At 32.3% G+C, this 26,532-nt stretch overlaps 1 protein-coding gene across 1 annotated transcript in view; it reads right to left on the reverse strand.

Moving 5' to 3' along the window:
• Positions 1–26,532, reverse strand: part of LOC129216983 (chymotrypsin B-like) — a 53,684-nt gene that overhangs the window by 17,770 nt on the left and 9,382 nt on the right. Inside the window, exons 2-5 of the mRNA XM_054851207.1 lie at positions 21,886–22,046; positions 20,143–20,392; positions 1,422–1,532; positions 109–331 (exon numbers count right to left, since the gene is read on the reverse strand). Of these exons, the coding sequence (XP_054707182.1) occupies positions 109–331; positions 1,422–1,532; positions 20,143–20,392; positions 21,886–22,046 (745 nt within the window). The remainder of the gene's footprint in view (positions 1–108; positions 332–1,421; positions 1,533–20,142; positions 20,393–21,885; positions 22,047–26,532) is intronic.

The raw sequence follows: 26,532 nt of genomic DNA on the forward strand, positions 1-26,532 counted from the left end.
ACTCTTTACTGAAGAGGTCATCTGTAACTCAAAAATACGCAGAAGCAATTCGACTAGAAAATTTTACTTAACATAGAATGGTTTTGTTGTAGTGTATTCAACGCTTACCCTGGCATGCAGTGAGCAGCGGAAAAAACCCACTCCGTGTTTAGAAGAGTCCCACCGCAAAAGTGACCATTTGGCAGCAGAATATTCGTCTGGAGATCTGCCTGCCACGGCCAGCTGCCTCTGATGACTTCTCGACCTCCAACTATCCTGTCGAAAAGTCCGCTTGAGTTGGCTGGCTGAATATCTGGCGTTCCACATGTCTCAGGAACAACTGGTGACAAATCTAAAAAATAGATAAAGTATTGGATACGGCCTACGTGTCTTCTAAAGTTCCATTCATATATATTTATTTTGGGGCAGTTAAAATTAAACTAACAGACTCAAACGCTCGTAATTTTGGCTTCACTGAACGAATCCGAATAAAACTTCAGGTCGATGTTGTTATCGATTTCTGCAGATTATGCGATCGAGGTTTATGCAAAATAAGAGAATAGTTTGAGTTTTTACCAATAGATGGCTTTCTGGTACTGAAATCTTATGAGAATAAGTAACTAATGAAATTCCGTTACAAAAGTGGGGCGTAAAATTCATTCAGCTGTAAGGTCTCTGAACAAGAAGGAACACGCATTAATCGTGAAACTGGATCAGAATGAAAGCAGTATTTCGGCAGCCCTGCTCGTTAATTAGAGGTGAAAATATGTAAGAAGAGCATATCCATGTCCGTAATTGCAGTTACAGGAATGTTTCGTCTCTTTGAAGCACTGTTTCGTTGAATACTGCACTAGGAAAAGGACGACAGGCTTCTGAGCCAGCGATGGTTGAGGAAGTTACAACTGTGACAGCTGCAGTATCTGCAAGTTCTTCAAACGTTGCTGAAGTGGCTACTCAATATCAGTACCAAGAGCACTGGGTACTCCGTGGGAAACCGTGCGAATACTTTTAAAGCAGATTTCCGAAGCTCTACCCTTACGAAATGCATTTCGTGCAGTTGTTAAAACCAAAAAACCATGGCTTTAATTTTGATTTGCGTTTTCTGGTGACGATGCACAATGCTCTTGGCCGTCGCATATTTTATGGTCAGGCGAGATTCATTTTTCTTCTTAGATATGGTGCTGTTAACCCACACAAGTGCCGCATAAGAGAACCACCAATCAACAGCCACTACAATCCTTGTACATTAAGGCACGGTAAGGATTCGCAGGGAATTTGATTTTGGGCCCGAGTTTCTTCGAGTAAGTCGCAATTAACGGGTTTGTCAGGCGTACAGCAGCAAGTGAACGATACAGTAAGCTCCTGGGGAATTATTTTATCTATTTTTGGTGACTTTATCAACTGCGTGGTCGCAACGGAAAAGTACTGAAACCCTAACTTACCACAATTTTCTTCATCGGTTCCGTCTCCACATTCGTCATCCCCATTGCAAAGGGAATCCCTCGAAAGGCACTTACGATTTCGGCATTCAAACTGCCCTGGAAGGCAGAGATCTGGAATGAAATAGAGCAAATCTATTCTCTTTATGGAACAGGTTGAAAGAAAAAGAGCTCGTATCATAGTTAAAAGACATGAAAAGTGATTTAACTGTCATTCGCAAAGAACTGACCTTTCCTCTGCACTTACGATTAATGAGTTGTGCTGCATTTAAATTAAAAGTAAATTACACTGTGCGGCAAAAAAAAAAAAAAAAACCTTCAAAATGCTTCTGACATTTCGTCGGCTGATTCTTACGTAAAATAATCCCCTGAATCCGAATATGACCTTCGTTTCCCGCTATACGTACCAATTTTTTTTTTAAGGGTCCCCCAAGTTTTTTTTTTTTTTCAATTTCCCTTAGTTTCAGAGGTTTTTTTTTTTTTTTTTTTTTTTTCTTTTTGAGGTTAAAGGAGTTTTATATATTAACTGCTAGCATAGTTTTGGCGGGCAAGAGATTTTATCTTTTTTTATCTTTACAGAGCTTATTTCTATTGCTGATGATGGGATATGAAGTTAAATATCTGAAAAAAGATCCAAACTGTCAGAAGTTCACAAGAGAAGATCCTACCATTTATGAAGTTGATAAAAAGGATATCATACTCAAGCTACCACACATAATACTATTCGGTGGTTTCTCAAAGGCAGCTCGAGAAGTTAAGATTTGGAATTGACTTATCCAATTACAATCTTAGTTAGAAATGAGTGTAGCTTTAAAAAATAATCTTGAGTATGGTTTTCAGAAGCTAGAGCATCTTGTTATTTTATTAAAAAAGTGAAACGTAATAAGATAATAAGAGCTAAATTTTTATTTATTTTTGAAACAAATAAAAATTGTATTTCTAAATTTATGAGTAATTTACTGATTGATAAATAGTAATGTTCTTACTGAAAATCATGTTTTCTTTGCCTTTTAATCATTGGTCCAAGATACACCATCCCAAGACCCAAGGTACACCACTGGTGGTGTACCTTGGGTTCGTTCGTTCTTCTGTTCTTCTTTCTTCTTTAAAAATGTAATTTTTACTTCGTTCGTTCTTCTGTTCTTCTTTAAAAATGTAATTGTAATAATTTAAATAAACTTTTAAGATAATTATATGTTGTGTAAAAAATCATAAAGTTTTAACTACAGGTATTTAAATTTAGATTTTTATAAAATTATGAAAAAAAAACAATTATGAAATTAAAAATTGAAAAGTGAAAATAGGTCCGAAGTATCCCACCTTCCCCTAATATTTGTACAAAAATTATGAGTGCTTTTATGAAAAAAAAAAACTTTAATTTAATTTTTGTAAAAAATATTTCGTGATTTTCTTTCTTCTGTTGTACGTGCATGAAAATCATGAAAACTACCCTTAAAAACTTCTAAGCATGTAAAAATCATTTTGGTATGACATTTTTGGGATATGACAAGCCAATTTAAGCACAAACATTTGCTTAAGATCTTGAAATTTATATTGGAACAGTACAACTTCGAAAAAATTTTCAAATTTGTTACTACAAGTCATAGGAAATTATTGTAGACTGCATTGGTTTAACCGTTAAACGTACTACGAAGAGATCAGTTCATTCAAAGATCAACTTTCAAAAAGATAGAGTAATATCCATTCTTATCCTGACACACAGAATATTCACTATTTGAACCCTGTAACAAATTATGTTATTGAATATAATAAATACTTCAATGAATCGAAAGAGATTTCCTTTTAAAGTCGATAGACTGAGGACAGTTATAAATAATGTTAAAAATAAAGATACAGGTGAATCAAAAACACCAACTCATAAGAACATGCCAAAGAATTCATTAACGTTCGGACATGTTTTGTTATTTGAATGGACGAGAAATAAGTTAACAAAAAGCAATGTTGGACAGCTACTTCATATACATGATGAAGGAATAGAAATAGCTTGATTGAAAATACATTCTAATGTGGGAATGATCTCTGCGTTTTATGAGAAAGAAGAAAAATGTTCTAAGGATTCGGATACAATTATTGAGCATTTAAGGAATTCAGAACTGCAACAGATAGCTCAGGCATTAGATATCAGTGCTTCAGACTGCTGTATGAGCTGAATAAATGTTTGTAAGCTGAAATTTACCAGGTTTTATTGTCCCGGACTTCTTGTCCTTCCGTTACTGTCCTTCCGTTACCCTTAACAAATACATAATTTATATGCTTAAAATATTTTTCTTTAAACCAGAGGTGAAATTGTAATGATTGAACACTCGCGTATGTGCTCTAATTTTTATAGAATTTTTTCTTTTATAGTTTAGCTGAACTTTTGGGGAGAGCATGATAGCGTGAAAATCATGTCGCAAAAATGTCCTTCCATTACCGGTTTTTAAATTTGATTTTCAAAAACATTACCTACAAAATTTTTGGCTTTGGCTTTTTTAGAAACTTACCGTGATGTGTATAAAAGTTTATGCATCAGTTTTTGAAAAATATGTATTTTGATATGCTCACAGACAGAAATGCATCAATTTTTTTGCAAAAACCGTCCTTCCGTTACCGCTGGAATTCACCAGCAGTGAGACACAGAAAGAACGGGCGTAAAGGTATTCAGAGGCCAACGCGTAAACGTGCCCCGTTTCCAAATTTGGATTTAATTTTAATGTGTAAAACAATTTAATTACATTTCAGTTCAGACAAATACAATTCTCAAAAAAGACTAAAATTCTGCTATTTTTTATGTATTTGTTAACTCTTAACTAAGTATTATTTATTCACAATAAGCTTCAAAACGTTCAACTCAAAATTTACTCTACTTAATAAAAAACAGATTATTCTTCCTGCATGCTAGACCAAAAATCGACTGATGCTCAAAAACTTGTGAGGATATTTGTTAGGGATCAGGATCAATCTGCTGTGGCTGTTAGCCCTCCAGTTATAATTTGTTTTGAAAAAAGGGCACTGCGTAAACGTGCCCCGGTCTACTCTACATATTATAGAAAATTTGGCGCACATTTTGAGAGTTTTAGTGCATACTTGCATATTTTGATGATTTTATTGTACATACAAACCGTGCTTCATGTATGAATCAATACTTTGGCAAATTTAATAAACAAACACTGTTGTTTAGTAACCGCAGAATATTCATCATTTCGACCTCATTTACGCAGTGTGGCAAATTGTGGGTATATTATAAAAGAAGATTTAGTCTTTGTGTTTGAATAAAAATTCTTGTGTTTATTTAAAAGCTTAAGTGTGAATACGCGAACTAATTAGAATATTGCACAATTCGCTTCCACGAACTTCAAAGAATTGAGTAAAATTGCGCAATTAGCTCTGAAAGGAAAACATAGAAGGTAAACTCAATGATTTGAATTTAAATTCAATGCTACAGCAAGCAGTAAAACATTTATTGTTGAGCAAAACGGTGATTGAATAGAATGCAAGTTCCAGACTTATCTCCTTTACAAAATAGCTGCAATTATTTCCTGTTGCTGAATGTTGTAAAGTTTAAGCTCCTCTTCAAACATATTTGCATCGCTTGAAGAGTTTAAAGGGTCATAACTTAGCTATGTGTATGAAAAATTAATGAGTGATGCTTTTAAAATGTTTGAAAAGTACTCGGTAGGTTATTTTGAGCATTGAAAATCTTTTTCATAACTATGTCGTTTCTATGAATCAACTAAAATGATGAATAAGCAGTTTAACTACTTATTCAAAACACATTCATTATTTCCCTTATAAATTGCACATAATCAACTAAAATGATGAATAAGCAGTTTAACTACTTATTCAAAACACATTCATTATTTCCCTTATAAATTGCACATACATGTTTTATATTTGGGCTCATCGTTGTTATAGAGGTTAGTAGAAGTATTTATTTTTACGAAATTTATTTACATTGGTGGAAGTATGAATTAGTTTCATAAAAATACTTAAGATATTTTTTCTGACTGTTAACATTAATTACCAAGTGAAAAGGAAAATGCATGAGTAATGAGTTTTCAGTAATAAGTAGAAATTAAGATTAAAAAATACAACTTGATTTTATGAAAGTATGGTTAAATGTAAATGTTATGTAAAAAAATGTTATTTTTTAATAAATAAAAAAAAATGATATCGTCCTTATTTTACTTCAAAGTATGCGCAATTTAACTTAATCCCGCTGTTCTGTCTTTTCCATTGTTATTTTCTGCTTTTTGTCCGTGCTTCAGTAGCATCACAATTAATTTTGGTGAATTCCAGGAAAAAGGAGGCATGACACTTGAATTTTAAAAACTAATTTTCTGTCACGTGCCACATACCATTCTCTTCAGAAATAAATGAGTTTCTTGAATCTTAACTTGTTTTTCCCAAATAGTTTGATGACTTTTAGAAAATCAAGTGCAAAATCAAGGTTTCTCTTCGCGTTTCTACAGGGCACAAAAATCTCTTTTTTTTGTTACATACTGTAACCTTGTTATCAGCATATAATATTTAGGTTAACTTTTATGTTTTGAATTTCTAGTTAAACCTTTTGGTAAGTAATTTAAAATTCTTTTTTTTCCAACCATGAATAGGTATATTACTAAGGAAATAGTTTGATGTCCTTCCGTTACCAAAATACTACAACTCAGGTAGTTCACCAAGAACCTATTGGGTATAGAAACTAATGTTTTTTCATGCAAAGCAGAATTATGTCCCTTGTCAAAGAGGCATAATTAAACTTTTAATATAGATTTAATTTATATGGTTTTTATTGGTAACGGAAGGACAAAAAAATACGGTAACGGAAGGACATTTAACTATAAGCTGGTACAGGCTAAAATTTTAAAATCCTAGTACAAAACAAACTATATATAAAGTAAGTATTTACATTTAAAACATATAAAAGTAATATTTGTATGAAAATTATGTGTGTTTTATTTAAAAATTTAATTTTTATTTAAATTTATTAAAAACTGTTACGAGATTTTATTTCTTCTTTTGTATGTGATGAAAATCATAAAATCTGCACTTAAAAACTCCTAAGCATGTGAAAATCATTTTGGTACATGTTTCTGATATGACAAGCCAATTCAAGCAGAAACATTTGTTTAAAAATTTGAAATTTATATTGGAACAATACAATATTGAAACTGCTTTGAGATTTTTTGCCACAAGTCACAGGAAAGGGACTGTTGAGAGCACTGATTTATCCGTTAAACGTACTGCAAAGAGATCAATAAATTCATAGATCAAGTTTCAAAATGATGGAGAAAAAAGGATCCAAAAATATCCATTTTCATCCTGACAACCAAAATATGCGTTGTTTTAATCCTGTAACAAGTTATGTTATTGAATATAGTAAGTTATTCAACAAATTGAAGGAGATTTAACTTCAAAGTCAACAGACTGACATTGAAAGTCAATAAATAATGTTGAAAATGAAGATATAGCTGAACCAAAAACACCAAATCATAAGAAAATGCCAAAGGCTTCATTAACGTTTGGACAAGTTTTGCTAGATGAATGGAAAGGAAAGAAATTAACAAAGAGCAATGTTGCTTAGGTATTTCATATTGAAGATGAAGAAATAGAAATATCTTGTTTGAAAATGCGTAAAAATGTGGAAATGATCTTCGTGTTTGCTGAGAAAGAAGATAAATGTTCTTTGGAATTATGATAAAATTATTCAGTATTTAAAGAGTTCAGAATTGTAACAGTTGGCTCAGGCATTAGATATCATTGTTTCAGACTGCTGTATTAGCTGAATAAATGTTTGTAAGTTGAAATTTACCAAATTTAATTGTTTTGGACTTCTTATCCTTCCGTTACTGTCCTTCCGTTACACTTAACAAATACATAATTCATATGCTTAAAATAATTATTTTTTTTAACTAAAGGCGAAATTGTAATGATTGAACACTCCCATATGTGCCCTAATTTTTATAGAATTTTCCCTTTTATAGTTCAGCTGAATTTTTGGGGAGAGCATGATAGCGTGAAAATCATGTCGCAAAAATGTCCTTCCGTTACCAGTTTTTAAATTTAATTAAAAAAATACCAACAAATTTTTTGGCCTTGGCTTTTTTAGCAAATTACCATGATGTGTGTAAAAGTCGATGCATCAGTTTTTGAAAAATATGTATTTTGATATGCTCACAGACAGAAATGCATCAAGTTTTTTGTAAAAACCGTCCTTCCGTTACCGCTGGAATTCATCAACAGTAAGACACAGAAAGAACGTGCGTAAACGTATTCAGAGGCCAACGCGTAAACTTTGCCCCGTCTCCAAATTTGTATTTAATTTTAATATGTTAATAAAGGATAAAATTCTGCTATTTTTTATACATTTGCTTTTTCTTACCTAAGTATTACTTATTCACAATAAGCTTCAAAACGTTCAACTCAAAATTTACTCGACTTCGTAGAAAATAAACGTTAGGTAATGTGTACATATGTAGCTTTATATGTATGCAATGTATGCCACTTACGGTAGTTTCAATTGTATTTTGCTCGATCCGTTTACTCGGGGGTGGGGCATTTTTACGCGCATAATTGCAATTTTTGTCTTGGATTTTTACACTTTGCTTTTATTTATGATATATTCTAATATGAGGAGCCATTGTGTAGCATAGTATGAAGTTTGTAAAAAAAATACTGACTAAAACAAATTTTTAGAAAGTTGATACTTCCTAATATGCCCCGTAATTGTTTCATTACATTTGAATGTATCACAGTTGAAAGCCAAAGTTTTAAATTCCGAGAGTAAAGTGCAAATATAAGCGTAATATGTCACACCCGCGCACATAGAAAAATTTATGTAAGTACATAACACGAAAATCAACAGGAATTTTCCATCTTCAATTTTCTAAATTCTATGAAGTGCACAACGAAAATCACCTTAATGATTTAGTGTTAACTGTCGCTACTGAGAATGTAGAATTAGAATATATTTTTCTTGCGTTACTGTAGAAATATGGTTCAGGATAAATAAGAAATATGGTTCAGGATAAATAAGAAATATGGTTCAGGATAAATAAGAAATATGGTTCGGGATAATTAAATATTCATCCTTAATAAATACAAGAACATATCTGTACCTCAGAGTCAGAAGGACGTAAGTCACATTTTGGTAAACTTACAGGAGAGAGGAAGAACTTTTCTTTCTGGCTCATGCAAAGGAGGGAACGCGTGCTTTTTTTAACCGACTCCAAAAAAGGAGGTTATGATTTCGTATTGCGGCTTTTTATGTGTGTTTTCGAATAATTCCAACACTACTGGACCGATTTGATTTTTTTTTTTTTTTTGGAAGGGTATACTTCTCAGATGGTCCCATTGTAATTTGGTCCTGGATCTGATACGGAGTCTCGGAGAAATCCAAGAAAATTTAAATTTCATACGTCATGGTCACGTGGTGTTGCTGTGATCGATGTATTTTCACACCTAAGCTTTTGGCTTTCTCTTGAACGATATTTAATTCTCGCGGCACGTGGATGATTAATTTTTTATTATAGGTGCTACTAATTTATTTGTTACTGCGTAGCAAAAGCAGTAAATTAAATATATTTTTGCTACTTTAATAGTTGAATCAATTACCTTAAGATTTTATTTACTAATAAATAACTTTATTTAGGCACTAAAATATAAAGTTCTTTATTTAATATTCCAATTTTTAAATATATTTAGTGCTCAGTTAAGGGGAGATTGAATACAGAACACCCCTCCCCCACGATTTAATTTATATTCTTTAATAATATACATTATAACTGTGTATGATTTCTGAAGTTTGACCAATAGGGTAGGTGGGGGTAAAGCCCCGCGTGGGGTAAAAACCCGCACCGATATTTTAACCTTGATCACCTTGGAGTAAGAAATTTACCTCTAGGTGGTTTGTTTGTCCTATGGAAACCTATTGATCAATGAAATTTTGTCCTGACTAGGCACTCCAGAGACGAGAAAGGGGGATGAGTCTGTTTTTTACTACTTTGATCTAACTTTTCTAATATATTATTCGAACATTGTAAAATGTAGAATTTGAAAAGAAGAATTGAATGAATTACATGTTAATACTGGTACATTAAAGCTTCACCCTTCGTGTGAAAACAGTTATTCTAGTGGTTGATTAAAAGCAACATGAGGCGTTTTTTCAGAAAGTGACAAAATGGGGAAAATCCCCGCAGTTGTTTTGGGGTAAAACCCCGCATCTCCAAAAAGTCAAGGATTTTCTCCACTCGGCTTAAAATTGTCTTTTCTGAAATATTATTAATATCTTTGTTTAGTATGTGTTTTGTGCAGCTTATTCATCTTTAAAAATTTAATTGTTGGTGAACATTTACTCATGAAGTTTTAATTTGGATAAGATTTGTTAGGTAAAATCTTACATTCATTTCAATTCAAACGTGCTTTCATTAATGTAATAATTTCTTCTTTTTTTTCTTTTTTTCTTTTTTTTTTTTTTTTTTGAACATTTACGTACGTTTAATTTTTTGTTCTAGTACCTTCAGAAGAAAAACAATTCAGAACCATGATAAATGTCGAACCTAATGAAACACGTACCTTAATTGCAGGCTTCTCTTCATTCTGTATGATAGACATTAAAGTTAGGTAAAAAAATATCGATTGAAGACATCTCTGAAAAAATGGAACAAAAGCTTGGGACTTCGAAGAAGAAACAAATTTCCCTATAATTTCGAGTGAAACTGTAGAGAATAACTCGAAACTTATCCCTGCACAATGTGGGCCAAGATAACTTCAATATGACTAGAAGGAGAGAGGTTATGTAGAGGGTTTTTCTTACATAAAACACCTAGAAGCCTGCAAATGTACTGAGCACAGGAAGAGTCATTGGAAATGAAGACGTTATAAATAAATTGTCGTAACCTCAGCAGGACAACGGTTCCATTCACGATGTAATAACATTTTTAGAAAACTCAACCTAGTGTACTGTTAACTTAAAGCACCGGGTACTAGATATTCAATTAAATTATAGCTTCAGGCCTTTAAAATTATTTTTTTAATGCGACTGTCCTTTTTTCCCGGGTAATTAATCCTCCTTTTGTGGAGAAGAAAATATTTTCGTGATAAAGTTAAAAAAAAAAAGGATTAAATGTGTGAGATATTTAAGTTCGGTTACTGCTGAATAACAATAAACCCAATGGTTTAAGGAGGTTTCTCAAGTGTTTTTATCAAACAGTCACCCTTTTCATTCACATTCATATTGAATGGGGTAAAGATCCGCATTGCGGGGTTTTATCCCATTTTGTGGGGCAAAACCCCGCAATTTTGTTTTTCCGCTAAATTGTAATTTTCTCAATTATTACTAATCAGACGTAGCTAAAATTTGGAAGGATTATAGGTAACAACCCACGGAATGACTCTAATTTGAAAAAATGGGAAAAATATGCCATTTATTGACCATGGTGGTATAAAAACTGAAAATCGCGGGGCTTTACCCTCCCCTACCCTATTCTGGATTTACTATTTCACGATGCCACCAGTTCAATTTGAAATTAGGGTTATATTAATTAGCAGGCTTCAAAAAAAGGAGGAGGTTCTGAACTCTTCGGATTTGTTTTTCCTTTGTACAATGTTCCATAAATACTTGAAGACACCTGTACCCAGGGGCGTGCACAGGGAGGGGGGAGTTACACCTGTTGGCCCGGGGCTGAGCCTGAAGGGGGTCCATTATTTTTGTAACTAACGGTGAAATATAGGGATAAACAATATGGAGAGGGGCCCGGAAAAATCATTTGTGATGGGTTCCGAAGTTTCTGTGCACGTCCATGCCTGTACCGATAAGGAAAAGTCTTTTTTTTGTTTGAAAACAGCAATAGTTCCTCGGCGGCCTAATGTTAATCAAGTTCAGGTTTGATGAAATTGAGGGAACTCTTCAAATGTCATACTCACATTCAAATCGATTTGTACTTTATTAACTTTGTATATCGTCTCACATAGTAAATCCGTTTTTATGCTTTTTTTTTTTTTTTTGTTTAGTGGTGGTTTTGTTTAGGGGTGGTCTAACTTAGGTTCCAAATCTTTGATTTACAACTATTTGTTCTTCAGGGAAAAGTTAAGGGTAAAACAATAAATTTCATGCAATTTCCCTCACAAACGATTAAATATAAAACCCATTGATAAACAAAGGCCATAAAACAAAGGTTTATACTTTCTTTACCTATAGTTAAAGAAAGTACTAAAAATATATATTATTAAGAGTAATGATAATGAAAATTTTGAATTAAGGATTCTCTGAAGCAAACATAAAATTTATTCTAGTGGAATTTTTAATCTTCATCTGTAGTGGGGCCACGTGAAGAAACATGCGACTTTTATCACGAGTTACATGACACTAATTGCGAAACATAAATTACAATTTACAATATTACAATTCTAAAATTTACAATTTTACAAATTTAAACTTAAAGCGATTTTGTTTTTTTTTTTTTTCTTTTTTTTTTCTTTTTAGTGACTTGTGCATTTGCTTTCGGAAAGCAAACTTTGATGAAGTTGAACAAATGATGAAGACAATTTTTTTTGTACATAGCTACGCATTTGAAAAGCCTTTCTTCACAGTCGTCGGAAGTCTCCGAGACTCTCGCCGTGTTATTTATACCACTAAAAAGCAAAAAATAAATTACTTTTAAATAAAAAAAACCGCCTTCAAAAAATACCCAGGAACTAAAAAGCAAAAAATAACTGATTACACTTACATTCTATTTCCTACCCAAACATAGAAATGAAATTTATTTTACAATTCCAGTACAGAAATCAACTAAACTAAACACCGAATTATAAAATAAACACTGATTTAAATTACTATACGATGAATTATTTTAAATAAACTGTACTAACTATATATGATACCTAACCTAACTAACTATGTACGATCTCTTAATTTTTAATAACCTTTTGAAGTCGGGGCCTCCTATTAAACTACTACCTAATGTAACTGAGTAGGTTTAGTTTTAAAGACTAATTTCGCGTATAGTTAAATCAGTGTTTAAATCAGGATTCGGTGGGTTGTCAGTTACGTTATGTAGTTGTTTATAGGAGGCCCCGACTTCAAAAGGTTATTAAAAATTAAGAGATCGTATATAATTAGTTAGGTATTTAAAATAATTCATCGTATAGTAACTTCGGTGTTTAGTTTAGTTGATTTTTGTACTGGAATTGTAAAATAAATTTCATTTCTATGTTTGGGTAGGAAATAGAATGTAAGTGTAATCAGTTATTTTTTGCTTTTTAGTTCTTGAGTATTTTTTGAAGACGGTTTTTTTATTTAAAAGTAATTTATACACCGGCAAATAATTGCAAAATATTTTTTTTTAAGAATTACGTTGACTTAGCTCGATGCGGAATAGACTTCTTCATGCAATGCACTAATAAACGGAAATCGCAATTTTTGGACTTACGTCAGTCTGGCTCTGAGGTACAAATATTACAACCCAACTTTATTTGCAATTGAAATGGGAAAAAAATCTGTAGGATTCGGAGTCCAATCTGTTTTTAATGACCCCATTCATTTTCTTCAATTATTTCCCGTCAACAGTACTTTTAAACGATTTTCCTTTCTTGCTCATCACTGGGTATTTTAAATTAAGCTGCGCATCATTTATCAGGTTTTAAGTCGTAAATATACTGCTGTACAAAGTTGCATCAAAAACTTTTTAATTGAATTCAGATACTTGGATAATCACGAGCAATAGATTTTGTTCAAAGTGAAAGCATTTAAATCAAACGCACTATTTCTTCTTGGAGAGAAAATTTAAGTACCTATTCCTTAGCGTAGCAAATGATTGGGTTTTGCTACAATCGTCCTCCGAGTAGATTCTTAAGTACCTCGCTCGACTCATTAAATTGTTATTTTATTTCTACCATTTACTTAAAACTCTAAAGTCATATTTTCACCGAGAGAAGAGGAAATTGTTTAAAGATCATTAGATTCCTTCGAGCATATTACAATGGAGCAGAATCATTTGTCCGTAATTGTTAAAAAATTGTTAAAAATCGTCGTGGATACTGAGAGAAAAAATTTAAACAGAATTATTTTCAGAATCAAGTACCTCGTTCATGCTTAAACTGGATATATATATATATATATATATATATATATATATATATATATATATATATATATATATATATATATATATATATATATATATATATATATATATATATATATATTGTAACATTGTTACGAATTCGCCTTCACTTCAAGAAGTATTCTCTAAATAAAGATTCAGTTCTTGTAAAAACACATAAGATGTATTCACAAAAATACTAGAAAGTGACTGCATGCAAGAGAAGTATAATACTAAAACTTGAAACACAATGGGTGGTTTCCAAAATTTTAAAAGTAATTTTTTTTCTGAAAGAGCATGCTTAGAAACATAGGATTTGACCATTTTTTAAATAATTTATTTAAGTTTAATATTTTTAAAAAATTACTTAAATCTGCGCGCTTTTACTGTTTACACTTCTGTCGTGAGACATCACAAATGATGAAATGCCATTCAATGTTGCCATTCACAAACAAAGTATTTAATTCGCATCTTTACTCACGTGCATTGGCAACGATATGGTTGATAGCAAGCGTACAGCGCAATTTTAATTCGCTGCTTGATTATCATAATGTGGAAACGTAGTAGAAAGATGTGGCAAAGTGCATCATTTGTGACGTCATCAAGACCACGCCTTGTTTGAAAAATCGGACATTTTAAAAAATTAATTTAAAAAAAAAACTGTTGGGAAAATGAAAGTATTTTCTGTGTGTGTTTTTTTTTTTTTTTTTGCTCATTCTATCTATTTTAATAGTAGTACTTTTGACTGAAGGAAACAACCCCATTATTGGAAATTGGATTAAATATAAACATTTAAAGCAGTTAATTTGTCTCTGTGCATATACGAAAGATACCACTTTATAACCTTCATAATTTCACACCCATGTCTATTTGACAATTCATAAAACAATTCCAGTTGAATATCTTAAACATTAAAAAGATATCTTTCAATCAATGAGCAGTATTTCATTGGTACTCGGAAGCACAAATATACTCTGTGTTTATCTAGAATCAGACCCTACAAACACTGAATGACTGCAAGCGAGGGTTGCCAATCTGCGAACGATCCCTTATGGTTCGTCACCTATCAGAGAATTATTGATGTCCGGCTTATTAGATTGCCGATATTTTTCCAATTTTTTGATATTTAAAAGGATTTTTTTATGAGCTGCCATATCTACTCTCCAACCACGGATTGTATGGAATTGGCAAACGTCCAGTTAAGACGAATCTATATAAATGAGGCGGAAAAGTAAAATTTTAATGCGCGTCCTACTCATTTGAATGACTCGGCTTAATTTAGAGGCTAAGAATCATCTGCAAACCCCCCCCCCCCCGCTGACATCCCTAAAAACTAATAGCTGCGTCCATTTCCGTCTGTAAACCGGATGTTTGCTATTCCATACAATCCGTGGTCAGACAGCACTTGGGAATGAAATTATTAAGGTTATAAGTTATCTTTCGCACATGCGCAGTGAAAAATGAATTGCTTTAAACGTTCATATTTCTTCAAATTTCCAATATTTTTATTTGGAACTTTAGTACTATTATACTCAAGTTTTTTGGAAGTTAGACAAGCCAAAACAGAACCCTCTGCGTGTTATGAGCCAAAAAACTGCGTACGAAATTAGTATTTTTGAAAGAAATGCTTATATTTTCATGAATATGAGTGGTTCTTTCAAGGCAATCCATAAATAATTGCATATAGCAAGTAAATTTGTTTCTACAATTTATAGCTTATTCCCAACTTTTAAAGATGAACAAAATCCCTTTTTTGTTTCTTCAATTTGGGTCTGGTCCCCTAATGAACGGGTGATAATTTTATTGGAAAATGACAGCTGCACAATACTTTTTATGAGACAAAAGTTGCAGAACAGTAGTCTCTTATTTCTAGATAAATTCAAAAAAATGTGAATTATTGAAAAGTGTCTCAATACACTCAAACCTGTTTTTCTGCGGCGGATAGGGACCGCATTAAAAAAAACCGTTGTTTTATAAAGAATTTTGTCAATTGAGTCCCAATCTGATTGAAATTTTTATACACCGTACAAAAAAATTCGCACAGAAAAATCGCACAAAAAAAAGACCGCACAAAAACAGGTTTGAGCGTATTTTTGGTTCTCTTGTGCGTTTTTAACGTCGTATCTGCATTAGTATTTCACACTTTGATAATCGAAAATAAACGACAGAAGATTAGTCAAGTGTATTTTTAATCATTGAACTTCAAATGAGAACTTGGCATAATGGAAAACGAAGGAAAGTATTTATAATTAAAAAAAATTGATTTGCTTTTTTTTTTTACCCGACTGCGCGTGCGCGACGCAAAGGAGGGTAATGTGTTTATCAATCTATGTATGTATGTCCGTTTCTATGTGGCGTTCTACAGGCCAAACGCCTTGGCCAATTTTTGGTAATTCTTACGCCAATCAATTTGTCTTAACCTTGGGAGTGTCACTAAACACATTACAGTAATCAAAAGTACCATTTCAAAAACCGGTTGCCATTTTGTCAGTTCGGGATCGGCTCACGTTGGGTGTTGCACACTGTCGCACGCTACCTGCGTGTTACAAATGCAGGTAGTTTTCGCTGCCAGAATTCTTTTGTTTACTAAGTCTACTAATTGGGGTCTCAATGGCCGAGTGGTCTAAGCGATTGCTTCTCCCACTTGAGGCGGTGGGTCAAGACACCCTCGCTCCGGATGTACTTTCCCCTCTTTCTGATGTGAATTCTTTCATGTGTTCTCTATAGGTATTCAGTACTGTAATAAAAAATATATCATGCGTAACGAAGGCAAGACACTCGGATTGTAGTCCTCATCAAAATAAACCCGTGCAATAAGCACCAAAAGAAAGAAAGTCTACTAATTCGATTTTCATCTAATAACATGTTGCAATTGTTTTTGCTTTGATTCAAAGGACTGAGTTTCGCGACGTGTACTTTCTTGAGAGGCTTTTTTAGTTTTGCGAGAAAGATTTGATTGACTGGGGGGGGGGGGGGGGACGTTTCCGATTTCGCGTCATCATGAGTTATACAAGCTGTTTATATAGCTGTGCTGTGGTTGACTTAAGTTCGCGCATTTTTGCCGAAAGTCAAGCACATGTAGCTTTAAGCCGAGTTAGGTCCCTAGAGGGACTAATCATCAGTAGTTTACTACTAGTAGTATTAAGTACTACTGAATAACTACTCCGTTGAAATAGTTTTATAACCGTACACAGATAAGACAATTCATAAATTCAAAAGCAGAATAGAAGGTTAAAAAAACTTTCTGTATACGGATATAAAACTATTTCAACGGAGTAGTTATTCCGTAGTACTTAATACATTCTAAATTACTGGGTTTATACATCTTCCTTTTTAGTTATTTTGGTTTTTACGCAGTCGGGTTTTTTGTTTTTATTCAAACCGTCAAGCATTCTAAGGGTTAAAAATGAAACAAAACAGTACGCATCTCTGCTTTCCATCCATCTTCTACCAGATCCTTACCAGGCAGCTATACGAGGATTGTGATAATGAAAAAAGTTCAAAAAGGTAACAATCGAAAGAGCATCTTAAAATGCATTTTGTACGAAAAAAATAATTGCTTCCGTCCGCCCGTTATCAAGATATAAGTTCTTAAAGCCTACCAAAATTTTTATAAAAGCACCAAATTTAACGATTTGGCGAGAAATAAATCACACAATTTCACCGCTTGCATCCATCTACAAACCATGTGAAAGATATCTTGCATTTTTGAGTGAAACTCCCTAATTTCGGCCTTTTTTCTTAAAATTTCGACAAATTTTACGACCACATATTTCGGTAACGGGGACTCGAGGACAAATAATATATGCGTCCAGAAGCGTGTTCTATACTGCTCTTTCGCTTGCTACGTATTTAAATGTGTTCATTAAAACACTGTCGTGTGGTTTCCTGGTTAGATCTTTTCCAGATTAGATCCGGGTTTTTTTTTCCTTTTTTTCTCTCTTTTTTATGTGGTTGATCACTATTATTATGGTTTAAACTGTTTTCTTATATTTCTGTCCTAAAAATGAACCTCTTCTAAAAAATGTAAGGGAGCATTCTTACGCCTTGAAAAAAAAAAAAAACAGCAATATCTCTATCTACGTGAAAACTTATTTCTAAGTTTTAGCTGCAAAAAAGAAAAAAAATAGTTATTAAATTAAAAAAACACCCGACTGCGTAAAAACAGAAAAAAAATATAAGCCCATTAGTTTAGAATTTTATTAAATAATGCTGACTAACTACGCCATTGAAATAGTTTTATAATCAATACACAAATGAGACAAATCATAAATTCCAAAGCAAAAAGAAAAGCTTTAACCGGTCAAGGAACCCCGTAAAATTTGAATGCAGCCCCGACTGTTGATCCTTCTATTCTGCTTTTGAATTTATGATTTGTCTTAGTGTGTATCGATTATAAAACTATTTCAATGGAGTAGTTATTCAGTAATACTTAATAAAATTCTAAACTACTAGGCTTATATTTTTTTCCTTTTTAGTTTTTTTGGTTTTTAAGCAGTCGAGTTTTTATTTTTATTTTATAATTATTTTTTATGTTATCCTTTTTTTTGGTTAATTTTCATTGACATAGTTATTATGATCATGAGACGGCAAATTTCGCAATCTTGTCATTTTATTGATAAAGTTTATATCGTGAGGATAATTAAGTAACTTGCGGTAGTCTAAACTACTGATTATTAGTTCCTCTAAGGACCTTACTCGGCTTAAAGCTACATATGTTTGATCTTTATCAAAAAGGCGTGAACTTAAGTCAACCACAGCAATATTAACAGCGCGGAAAAGTCGTCAGTCAAATCTTTCTCCCAAAACTAAAAAAGCCCTTCAAGAGAGTACAAGTCGCGAAACTCAGTCTCCTGAATCACGACAAAAACAAATGCAACATGTTAGAGATGAATATCGATTTAGTAGACTACGAAACGAAAAATTCAGGCAGCTAAAACGCTACCTGAATTCGTCACACGCTGTGTAGCACGCAGGTAGCGTGCGACACGATTTCAAACTGACAATATGGCGACCGGTGATTGATATGGTGAATCTTGATTACTGTCATGTGTTTAGTGACACTCCCAAGGTTAAGAAAAATAGATTGACGTAAATTTATCAAAATCGGTCAAGGCGTTTAGCCCATTCAACGCCACATAGGAACAAGCATTACATATAGATTCATAAACACTTTACCCTCCTTTGCACGCGCAGTCGGGTAAAAAAAAGAAGAGCAGCACATAAAATAAAATCGGTTTTGGTTTCATTACCTTGTGTGAACTATTGTTTTTGAGAATAAGCACCATATATAATGGAACTACAGATCCCGACTTGCAGATGAGCACTTTGACGATTACTTAAGAGCAGGAATATCAGCTTACCTCTTAATTATGAAGCGATGATAGATGAAATGCAATAAAAAAATCATACTGACTTTAAAATTTGTATATTTTTCACACCTTGTATAAATTTGTTCGCCATTACTTAGTAAGTATTTCTTTTTGGAATAATATTACAATAATTTTGTACGTTAAATTATACTGTCCAGCAATTAATTCATGCAGAAAAAATTAAGGATTCCCGTCCTTCTACTGGTATTCTAGAATGTGTTCTGAGGTACAAATATTATTTACTTCTCTTTTACGTTTTTCTTATGTGCTGGTTTCTACCAAAATAATAAATAAATCAAGGATCAAGGAACAGATAAAAAGCTATAGTGTCACTGGCAAAAAGTAAACCTAAGAAGAGGATGTAATCATTCTATGACTAAGATTTTGAGGATACTAATCCTGATTACATTTATTGCAGTGCCACAGTATATATTTAAGGGTTGCTCTGGCAGTGGTTGGATTAAGGATCATATGTGTTAGCATAGAGGCATATGAAAAAAGTTCAAGTGTTGATAATCACGATGATATTTTTGTTTGTGACTTATTATTTATTTTGAACAACCGTTTCCAATATTTTACGCATTAATTTAAAGATTAGATTTTAAATCTAGATACAAACATTATTTTATCTGTGAAATTCGTTTTATATTTTTCGTGTTTTGAACAAACATAATTTATCACAATCTATCATTAAAATATTTTCTCGTGTATTTATTGCTTTTAAAATAGTGTTTTTGAACGCAGAGTTAAATTTTTACTGTCATGAAAGTGATCAAATGACTTAGAGATATTACAACAGATCCCGAGCACTCAAGGCAAAATATGATTTTTTTTTTCAACTTTAAGCCTTAAAATATTTTTATCAGCTGTACCACTTTTTTATCTGACAATCAGTTCCCTGGTCTCATTACAGAATTATTTCTTTAATTATTAGCAAAGCTTCCCTTCTTATTCTAATTTTTAAAAAATTCTTTGTAATTTAGAAAATTAATGTTTTGCTTACAATCCCGATATTTTTAATGGAAAAAAATAGTTTGAAAAGCAACTTAAATCTCACAGATCAATACTTGAATTAGTGATCAAGTTTTTTATTCATTATATGTGTGCAGAAGTTTATCGAAGCAATAGAGCCACAATTATAACTTGATTCAACCTCAGGCAATAAACTCTAGTTTATAAGCAAGGATTTAATACAGCAATATTGCTTAAAATTTCTTAACTATATATTAATGCCAGCAACTTTCGTCTTACCTTTGCTTGAGACGACGGCATAAGTTATGTTGAATCCTCTTCCTGATCCGAATAATCCGCTAAGGAATCTCACTTGAACTTGATGAGTTGTCGAGATTAAATCTGGCACCGCGACATTGTCACAATACATTCCAGCTGCGGTCAGATAGCTTTCACTATTATTGGAATCCACATTCATAATTAGTAAGTGATCCTCTCGACAAAGCATGTTGCGTTGGATGTCAATCAGGTTAAATTTGAGTCGTATATTCTGTAAGAAAATTTGAGACCTCCTCTAAGAATATATAGTACAGGGGGAAAATACTTTTGCTGAAGAAACTTTCAGTACATTGTTAAAAAGTATCAATAATCTAAATAAATAAAAGTATATGTTCCGTGCAGAAATCTACTGTTTACGTCATATTTTCCCAAATGCAATACGGAGGTTCTTTGGTACCTAGAGATTGTTGTGGCAAGTATTTTCAAAATTTAAAAAAGTTACATAGCGTTCGAGTTTTGGTTTTAAATAAATAAATTTGTTCACAGAGCTAAGAACGAATTTCTGGATCGTTTTGTATTGTACAAAGTCTGAGTGACAATTTGAATGCTTGCAATAGCTCTATTACTACGAGTAAGTGCATTCAAGAAAGTAAAAAAATGCTTTATATCCTTCGAGAAAGAGGATAACACTTCTTCAAACGATTTAGAAATACTTCCTTGAGTTTTGAAAAAAAAAATTTACCCCATGCTGTTTCTTTATTCCAGTTGATAAATTTTAGTTTTTCCATATTAAAAGAGAATACAAACTTGAAGTAGAAATCCGTAGTGTTACATAAAATACTAAATTTTAAAGAAAAGCAGATAGTACAAATAAAAACTTTTTATTAATAAAAAGACCTGTTTTTTAGATATAATGTATTTCTCGCAAATACTTTCCGGCTTTTACATTATGTCCTAGAACTTGCTTTTAATACAAACAAAAAAAAATGAAGCGCGAAAAATATTTTTAAGAAATAAAAATGATAACATAAGTAAAAACACCTACACTCAAAAAAATTGAAGAATCTAAGAGCAAACGGGTGGAGGTGCAAAAATTTAAATGGTACGAGACACTGTCATTTGTTTTGGATCAAGAGATTGTAGTATTTACTTTGGAAAGTGCTGCTATGTAGCATGATTTAGAAAAACATTTCAATGAACATTTACCTATAGTTTGAAATTTGCACTTATTTTGCTCAAAACTTTAAGCAGTCCACTTACGTCCCTTTGCTTTTCGCTGCCTCTATTCAACCAGACATGAAATCAAACAAAACACAAACCGTTCTAGCGTTACGCATTGCAATTTAATTCTTACATTTTCAACGTGAATTTACTGAAATTATAAAAAGCATTACATTTTTAAATGCACATACAATTTTAAAAAACGAAATTTGTTTTCACCCTCTTAATTCAGTACATCATGCACATCTACATAATATTCCGCTTTATTTATTCCAAATTCTAAACATCTTAAATTATTTGTTCAATCAAGCCTTCTGAAACACTCGATTGAAAGATACATACTCGTATTTTCAAGTGTAGCTAAGTGCTGAGTAAACATTTTTAAAATAGAAGGAAAGAAAAGAATAAATCCTAAAAGTTATAGTTTAAAATATTTTAAGAATGACTTCTTTAAAAATATTCCTTACACCAACGAAAGCATCCTTCGAGAAAATTCATGATTATTTTCTTGTTTACAAATGCTTTTTTCTTCCAAATATTTACCTTTCCCGGCGTTGCGTTAATCTGGAAACCGCATTTTGTGCTATCTGGATACGGTTCTCCGTCTTTGATTCCAGGGCTGTACAAGTTGCCTTTTGGATACTGGGTTGCATCCACTTCCAGCATCTGATTTGGTTCACACACGATTTCATGTACATTTTGGCCTGTAAGCAAATGAAAGCTGTTCAATCTTTGTTGATATTATTTGATTCATAAAACACAGAATAGCGAATTATTTACTGTCATTCCACGACGCGATGTTAGCTATACAATGAAGAAATTTCATTAGATGAAAAGATAACAATTTTTCAAGTTATTCCCTTTCCAAAATAGATAAAGTAAATTGTGTCTCATTTATAGGGAACTAAAACAAAGGCTTTATTTTACTATTCAACCACCGAAAATGATATTGGAACGTTGCGCTCAAAAACAAGAGCTTAGTAACAATTTGATGGGGGAGGAGGGGGAGTAGGATAAGGCTCAGTGGGTAATCCCTCCAATCCAAACACCTCTATATAGAAAACAAGCATGCATGGATTCAGTGGCGTTGGAAGTATATATCGCTCACCAACGACGAAACTGAAACACCTAAAAAAATTGATCAACATAACAATTATTGATTTAAATTCTAAATTTAACTATCTTTCTGTTCACAAAACTCTCACAAAGACACAACAAAACACTCAACAAAAAAACTATTTTCTTAATTGATCAAGTTTAAATTCCGATATAGCACAAGCATAGTTGTTTGCAAACTAAAGCATGCTAGCCGTAATTTCGACATTCTTAATGATTAAATACTCAATATACATCCTGAACTTATCTCCTTATCGGGCTTCTACAACGCTTGTGAATGACTTAAATAAATCTTTAGAATACACAATTTTCTGTTTGTAAATGAATGTTTAATGTTATTTACTCATTTCGTCATATTACGCGCGATTAACAAATCATCGCTTGAAAAGAATAGTGATACAACTCAAAATATAACGAAGATGAGATTTTTAATTAATAATACTTTTTAAAAAACTGATCTTTTTTTTTCAGAAAGACACAAGTCGTAAACAGCAAAATTGCCGGTAGATGGCAACTTTAATTAAAACCTAATTTGACCAAAATTTGATTAAAACTTCTAGGAACCCTGCAAGAAATAAGCAAAAAGTATAGTATTAACCATTTTTAAGGGGCATCTTTACATATTAATAGGCAAGCCGTTTTCTTTCGGTACCGATTTCTAATCTGTTTGTGAACCGATTTTCTTCTTTTTTGTGTGTGTGTGTGTGTTCAGTAGCTATTGCCGAGTTTTAGTGTCATCAATAAAAAATTTTGAAATCAGACGCTAATTAACGGAGATATTAATTAATTAACCATTTTTAAGGGGCATCTTTATATATTAGTAGGCAAGCCGTTTTCTTTCGGTACCGATTTCTCCTTGTTTTTGAACCGATTTTCTTCATTCTTTTTTTGTTCAGTAGCTTTTGCTGAGTTTTAGTGTCATCAATAAAAATTTTTGAAATCGGACGCTAAATAACGGATATATTAATTAAAAACGCATTTTCGTCCTAAATGGCTCTTTCTACGCGAATGGATGGTTCAATTTTTCGAATTTGATATGGTTGGAAAGATTTTTAAAAAATACTCCTAACGAAGAAATTGTCAGGGCGCCCAAGGTTAATATTAAACTTTTCGACTCTTTTTTATTGTTGAAATTCATTGTTGGAAGCGTGAAACATTAAGTTATTATTGTTTTCTTTAAACCGTTCTTTCTAAACGAAAACTGCATTTTAATGCTTCGAGCTTGGTTCGGTTGGAAAGATCGCAAAAAAATACTTAAAAACACGTTTTACCCGGTTTTGTCCTGCGAAAACGCAAACCTGCTAAATTGACTAGAGAAAGCGTTAGAAGCAATTATAAGTTAGTGAAAATTCATTTTTATTTGCTTTTTCACGCTACATATTTAGCGTGAAGTAATTTCTAGATAATATTATGTGTTGCCATTTCTCGCTTGAGCGTAAAGAAATGAAATTATTGCATTTGTTTTTAATATTGAGGCTTTTTTGGGCAACTAAGGGCATTTAAAATATTTTTATTTTTGTTATGTTTTCGCTATTTTATTATTTAAATAAATTATTTTACGGAGTTAGGGAGGACTTACAGTCTCAATAAAATTACCTTCTTCTCACAATAAAACCTGCATTTGCTATCGCCAGCAACAAATCTCGAGGTGAAACTTTTGATAAAATTGGCGTATTATAACGACGTCCAGTGCTTTCGCATGGACGTTGCCGCGAGTAGATTCCGTTCATTTGACTGTTGGAAATTTTATATTTAACGGCAAAGGTCATGCCTACTTTTACAAAGGTTACTGTTTGTACAGAAGTTTTGCGTATTAAAGGAGTTTTCCGGTATCATTTCATTCAGAAAGAATTCCATAATTGTGAAATTGGCGAGCTTTATCCAATGGTGTCAAATTTTTAAAACCAATGCCAGGGAGAGAAATATTTTTCTTTTGCATTCAGAAGAAAGAAAAAGAGTAGAGAAATGTCTATTTGCAAAGAGCTGACAACAAATGAAGTCCCTCTTTTAGGTGGGGTTCATTAAATTGTAACCGTTCTTGACAAGGGGGAGGAAATAAATGACAAGAGGGACATACAATGGGAAGAATGTGAAATCAAGTCTTTTTTTTTTATTAGAAAGTTTATGAAAACTGTGACATATGATAAAGGGAAGAGGGGGTATGGTGAAGTGTGAAACTTAGTGACAAAGAGGAGAGGGATCAAAAATTTTGAAAAGTGCATAAGTCAGTTATCTCCTAAAGCGTAAACAAATCCCAAACACGATTTTTTTAACAAAATTGCACTATTATTGCGACATCCAGTGTTTTTGAATGGATAATTTTTAATGTAACAAGTAGGATTCGTTCACTTTACTGTTCGAAATTTTATATTATTAGTGGCAGAGGTCAAGTCAACTTACTCAATAATATTAAACTTTTTAAAAGAAATATTGTTCATGCAGAAGTTTTACGTATAATCTGAGTTTTGAAGCATCATTTCATTCGGGAAGATTTCGATAATTGGGAAATTGGCGATCTTCATCTATTGGCGTCAAATTTTTGGCTCCAATTGCAGAGTGAGAGATATTTTTTCTTTGCATACGTAAACAAAAAGTAGGGAAATATATATTTGCATACGGTTATCGCAAACACGAATGAAGTCCCGCTTTTAGGTGGCGTCCATGAAATAGTAACAGTTTGTGACAAAGGAGAGAAAAGAAATGAGAAGTGAGACATACAACGAACAGAATGTGACAAAAAGCCTTTTTTAACAGGAGGGTCATTCTATGCGAAATGAGCAAATCAGCTGTGGCTGAAATGTCACAGATTTCAATGAAAATTTTTATTTAGGTAAACCATGCATATCTATGAGGAAATGCAAAGTATGGAAGTTTAAAAACTGTTTGTTGCTTTATTATTGAAATTAGAAGTTGATGCTTACACTAAGCCTAAATGTTTAGAGTTCATAGCTGCCAGTTTGTGACTCAATAACTCCATAAGTTATAAACGTACACTTAAAAATAAATATTTCCGCATTCTATGAACAAATCTCTATTGGGAAAGAGCAAAGTAAAATTTATTCGGATCTTTTTTTGAATCTGAGATATTAACAAAGATTGAAATTTTGCCAATTTACTTCAGATTTCAAATCACTCTTCTAGCTCTTTTAATGAAAAAATAACAGTAAAAATGATTCAGATTGAAAAACTATCTATAACTAACTATCTGCTCTAATTTAGTAATTGTTTATGAATTTCTTGATAACGAAATCGTACTTTAAAAAATCTAAAATTTCCGAAAATTTAATTTTTTTCTCTATTTCAGATGTTTTTTTGAAGATGAGGGAATGCTCTAAATTTACTCAATTTTTTTTACGTAACATAATGAAGTGTCTTTTAGATGCTACTAAATTTTAATGACTGGTATCAGCGTATTTTTGTTACTAGAGTAACTTGAACTAAGGAAAAATTTCATTAGTTACTTCTTTTTAGTTTGTAAGTTTAGCAAAACTAACCATTTCTTTCGTGTTTCATTTTCTCAAAAGCATGTTTATGAAGTACATGCTGAAATGTACATTTTTTTAAATTGAAATAAGTGTTAGTTTTACTTGCTTTTGCATCATTGAGTCGTTTATCTAGCTCTTTGAATTCTCGTAATTTCACATAAGGGTCAATCCATACAGGTTCCATACAGTATAAACTACTTATTCATGTTCAAATATTTCTAAGTTATCAAATTAAAATAATTATTTTGAAATTACAATATGTTTTTTCAGTATAATGTATTATATAGGGCACAATATACGTAATTTAAGAAGGTGCCATGAAGTTTTCACACTTTTTATTTCTATTTTAGTGTGTGAATTGACTAGCAAAATTGCTTAATTTCAAAGACCTGTATCTTTTTTTACAAACCATATACAAAAAACAATATGAATAACATGTATAGTACTTGAATGGAATATTCAATTGGTCAAGAAATTTTATTCTTAATTCCATCCCCTTTTGGTTTATAGGGGCCTAAAAATGTCCTTTTTGTCATTTTTCCGATTTTTGAGGGGCTGTAATCTACAAAGGGTACACAGACACACAGCA

The sequence above is a fragment of the Uloborus diversus genome, chromosome 2, assembly GCF_026930045.1.
Source record: "Uloborus diversus isolate 005 chromosome 2, Udiv.v.3.1, whole genome shotgun sequence".
Lineage (NCBI taxonomy): Eukaryota > Metazoa > Arthropoda > Arachnida > Araneae > Uloboridae > Uloborus > Uloborus diversus.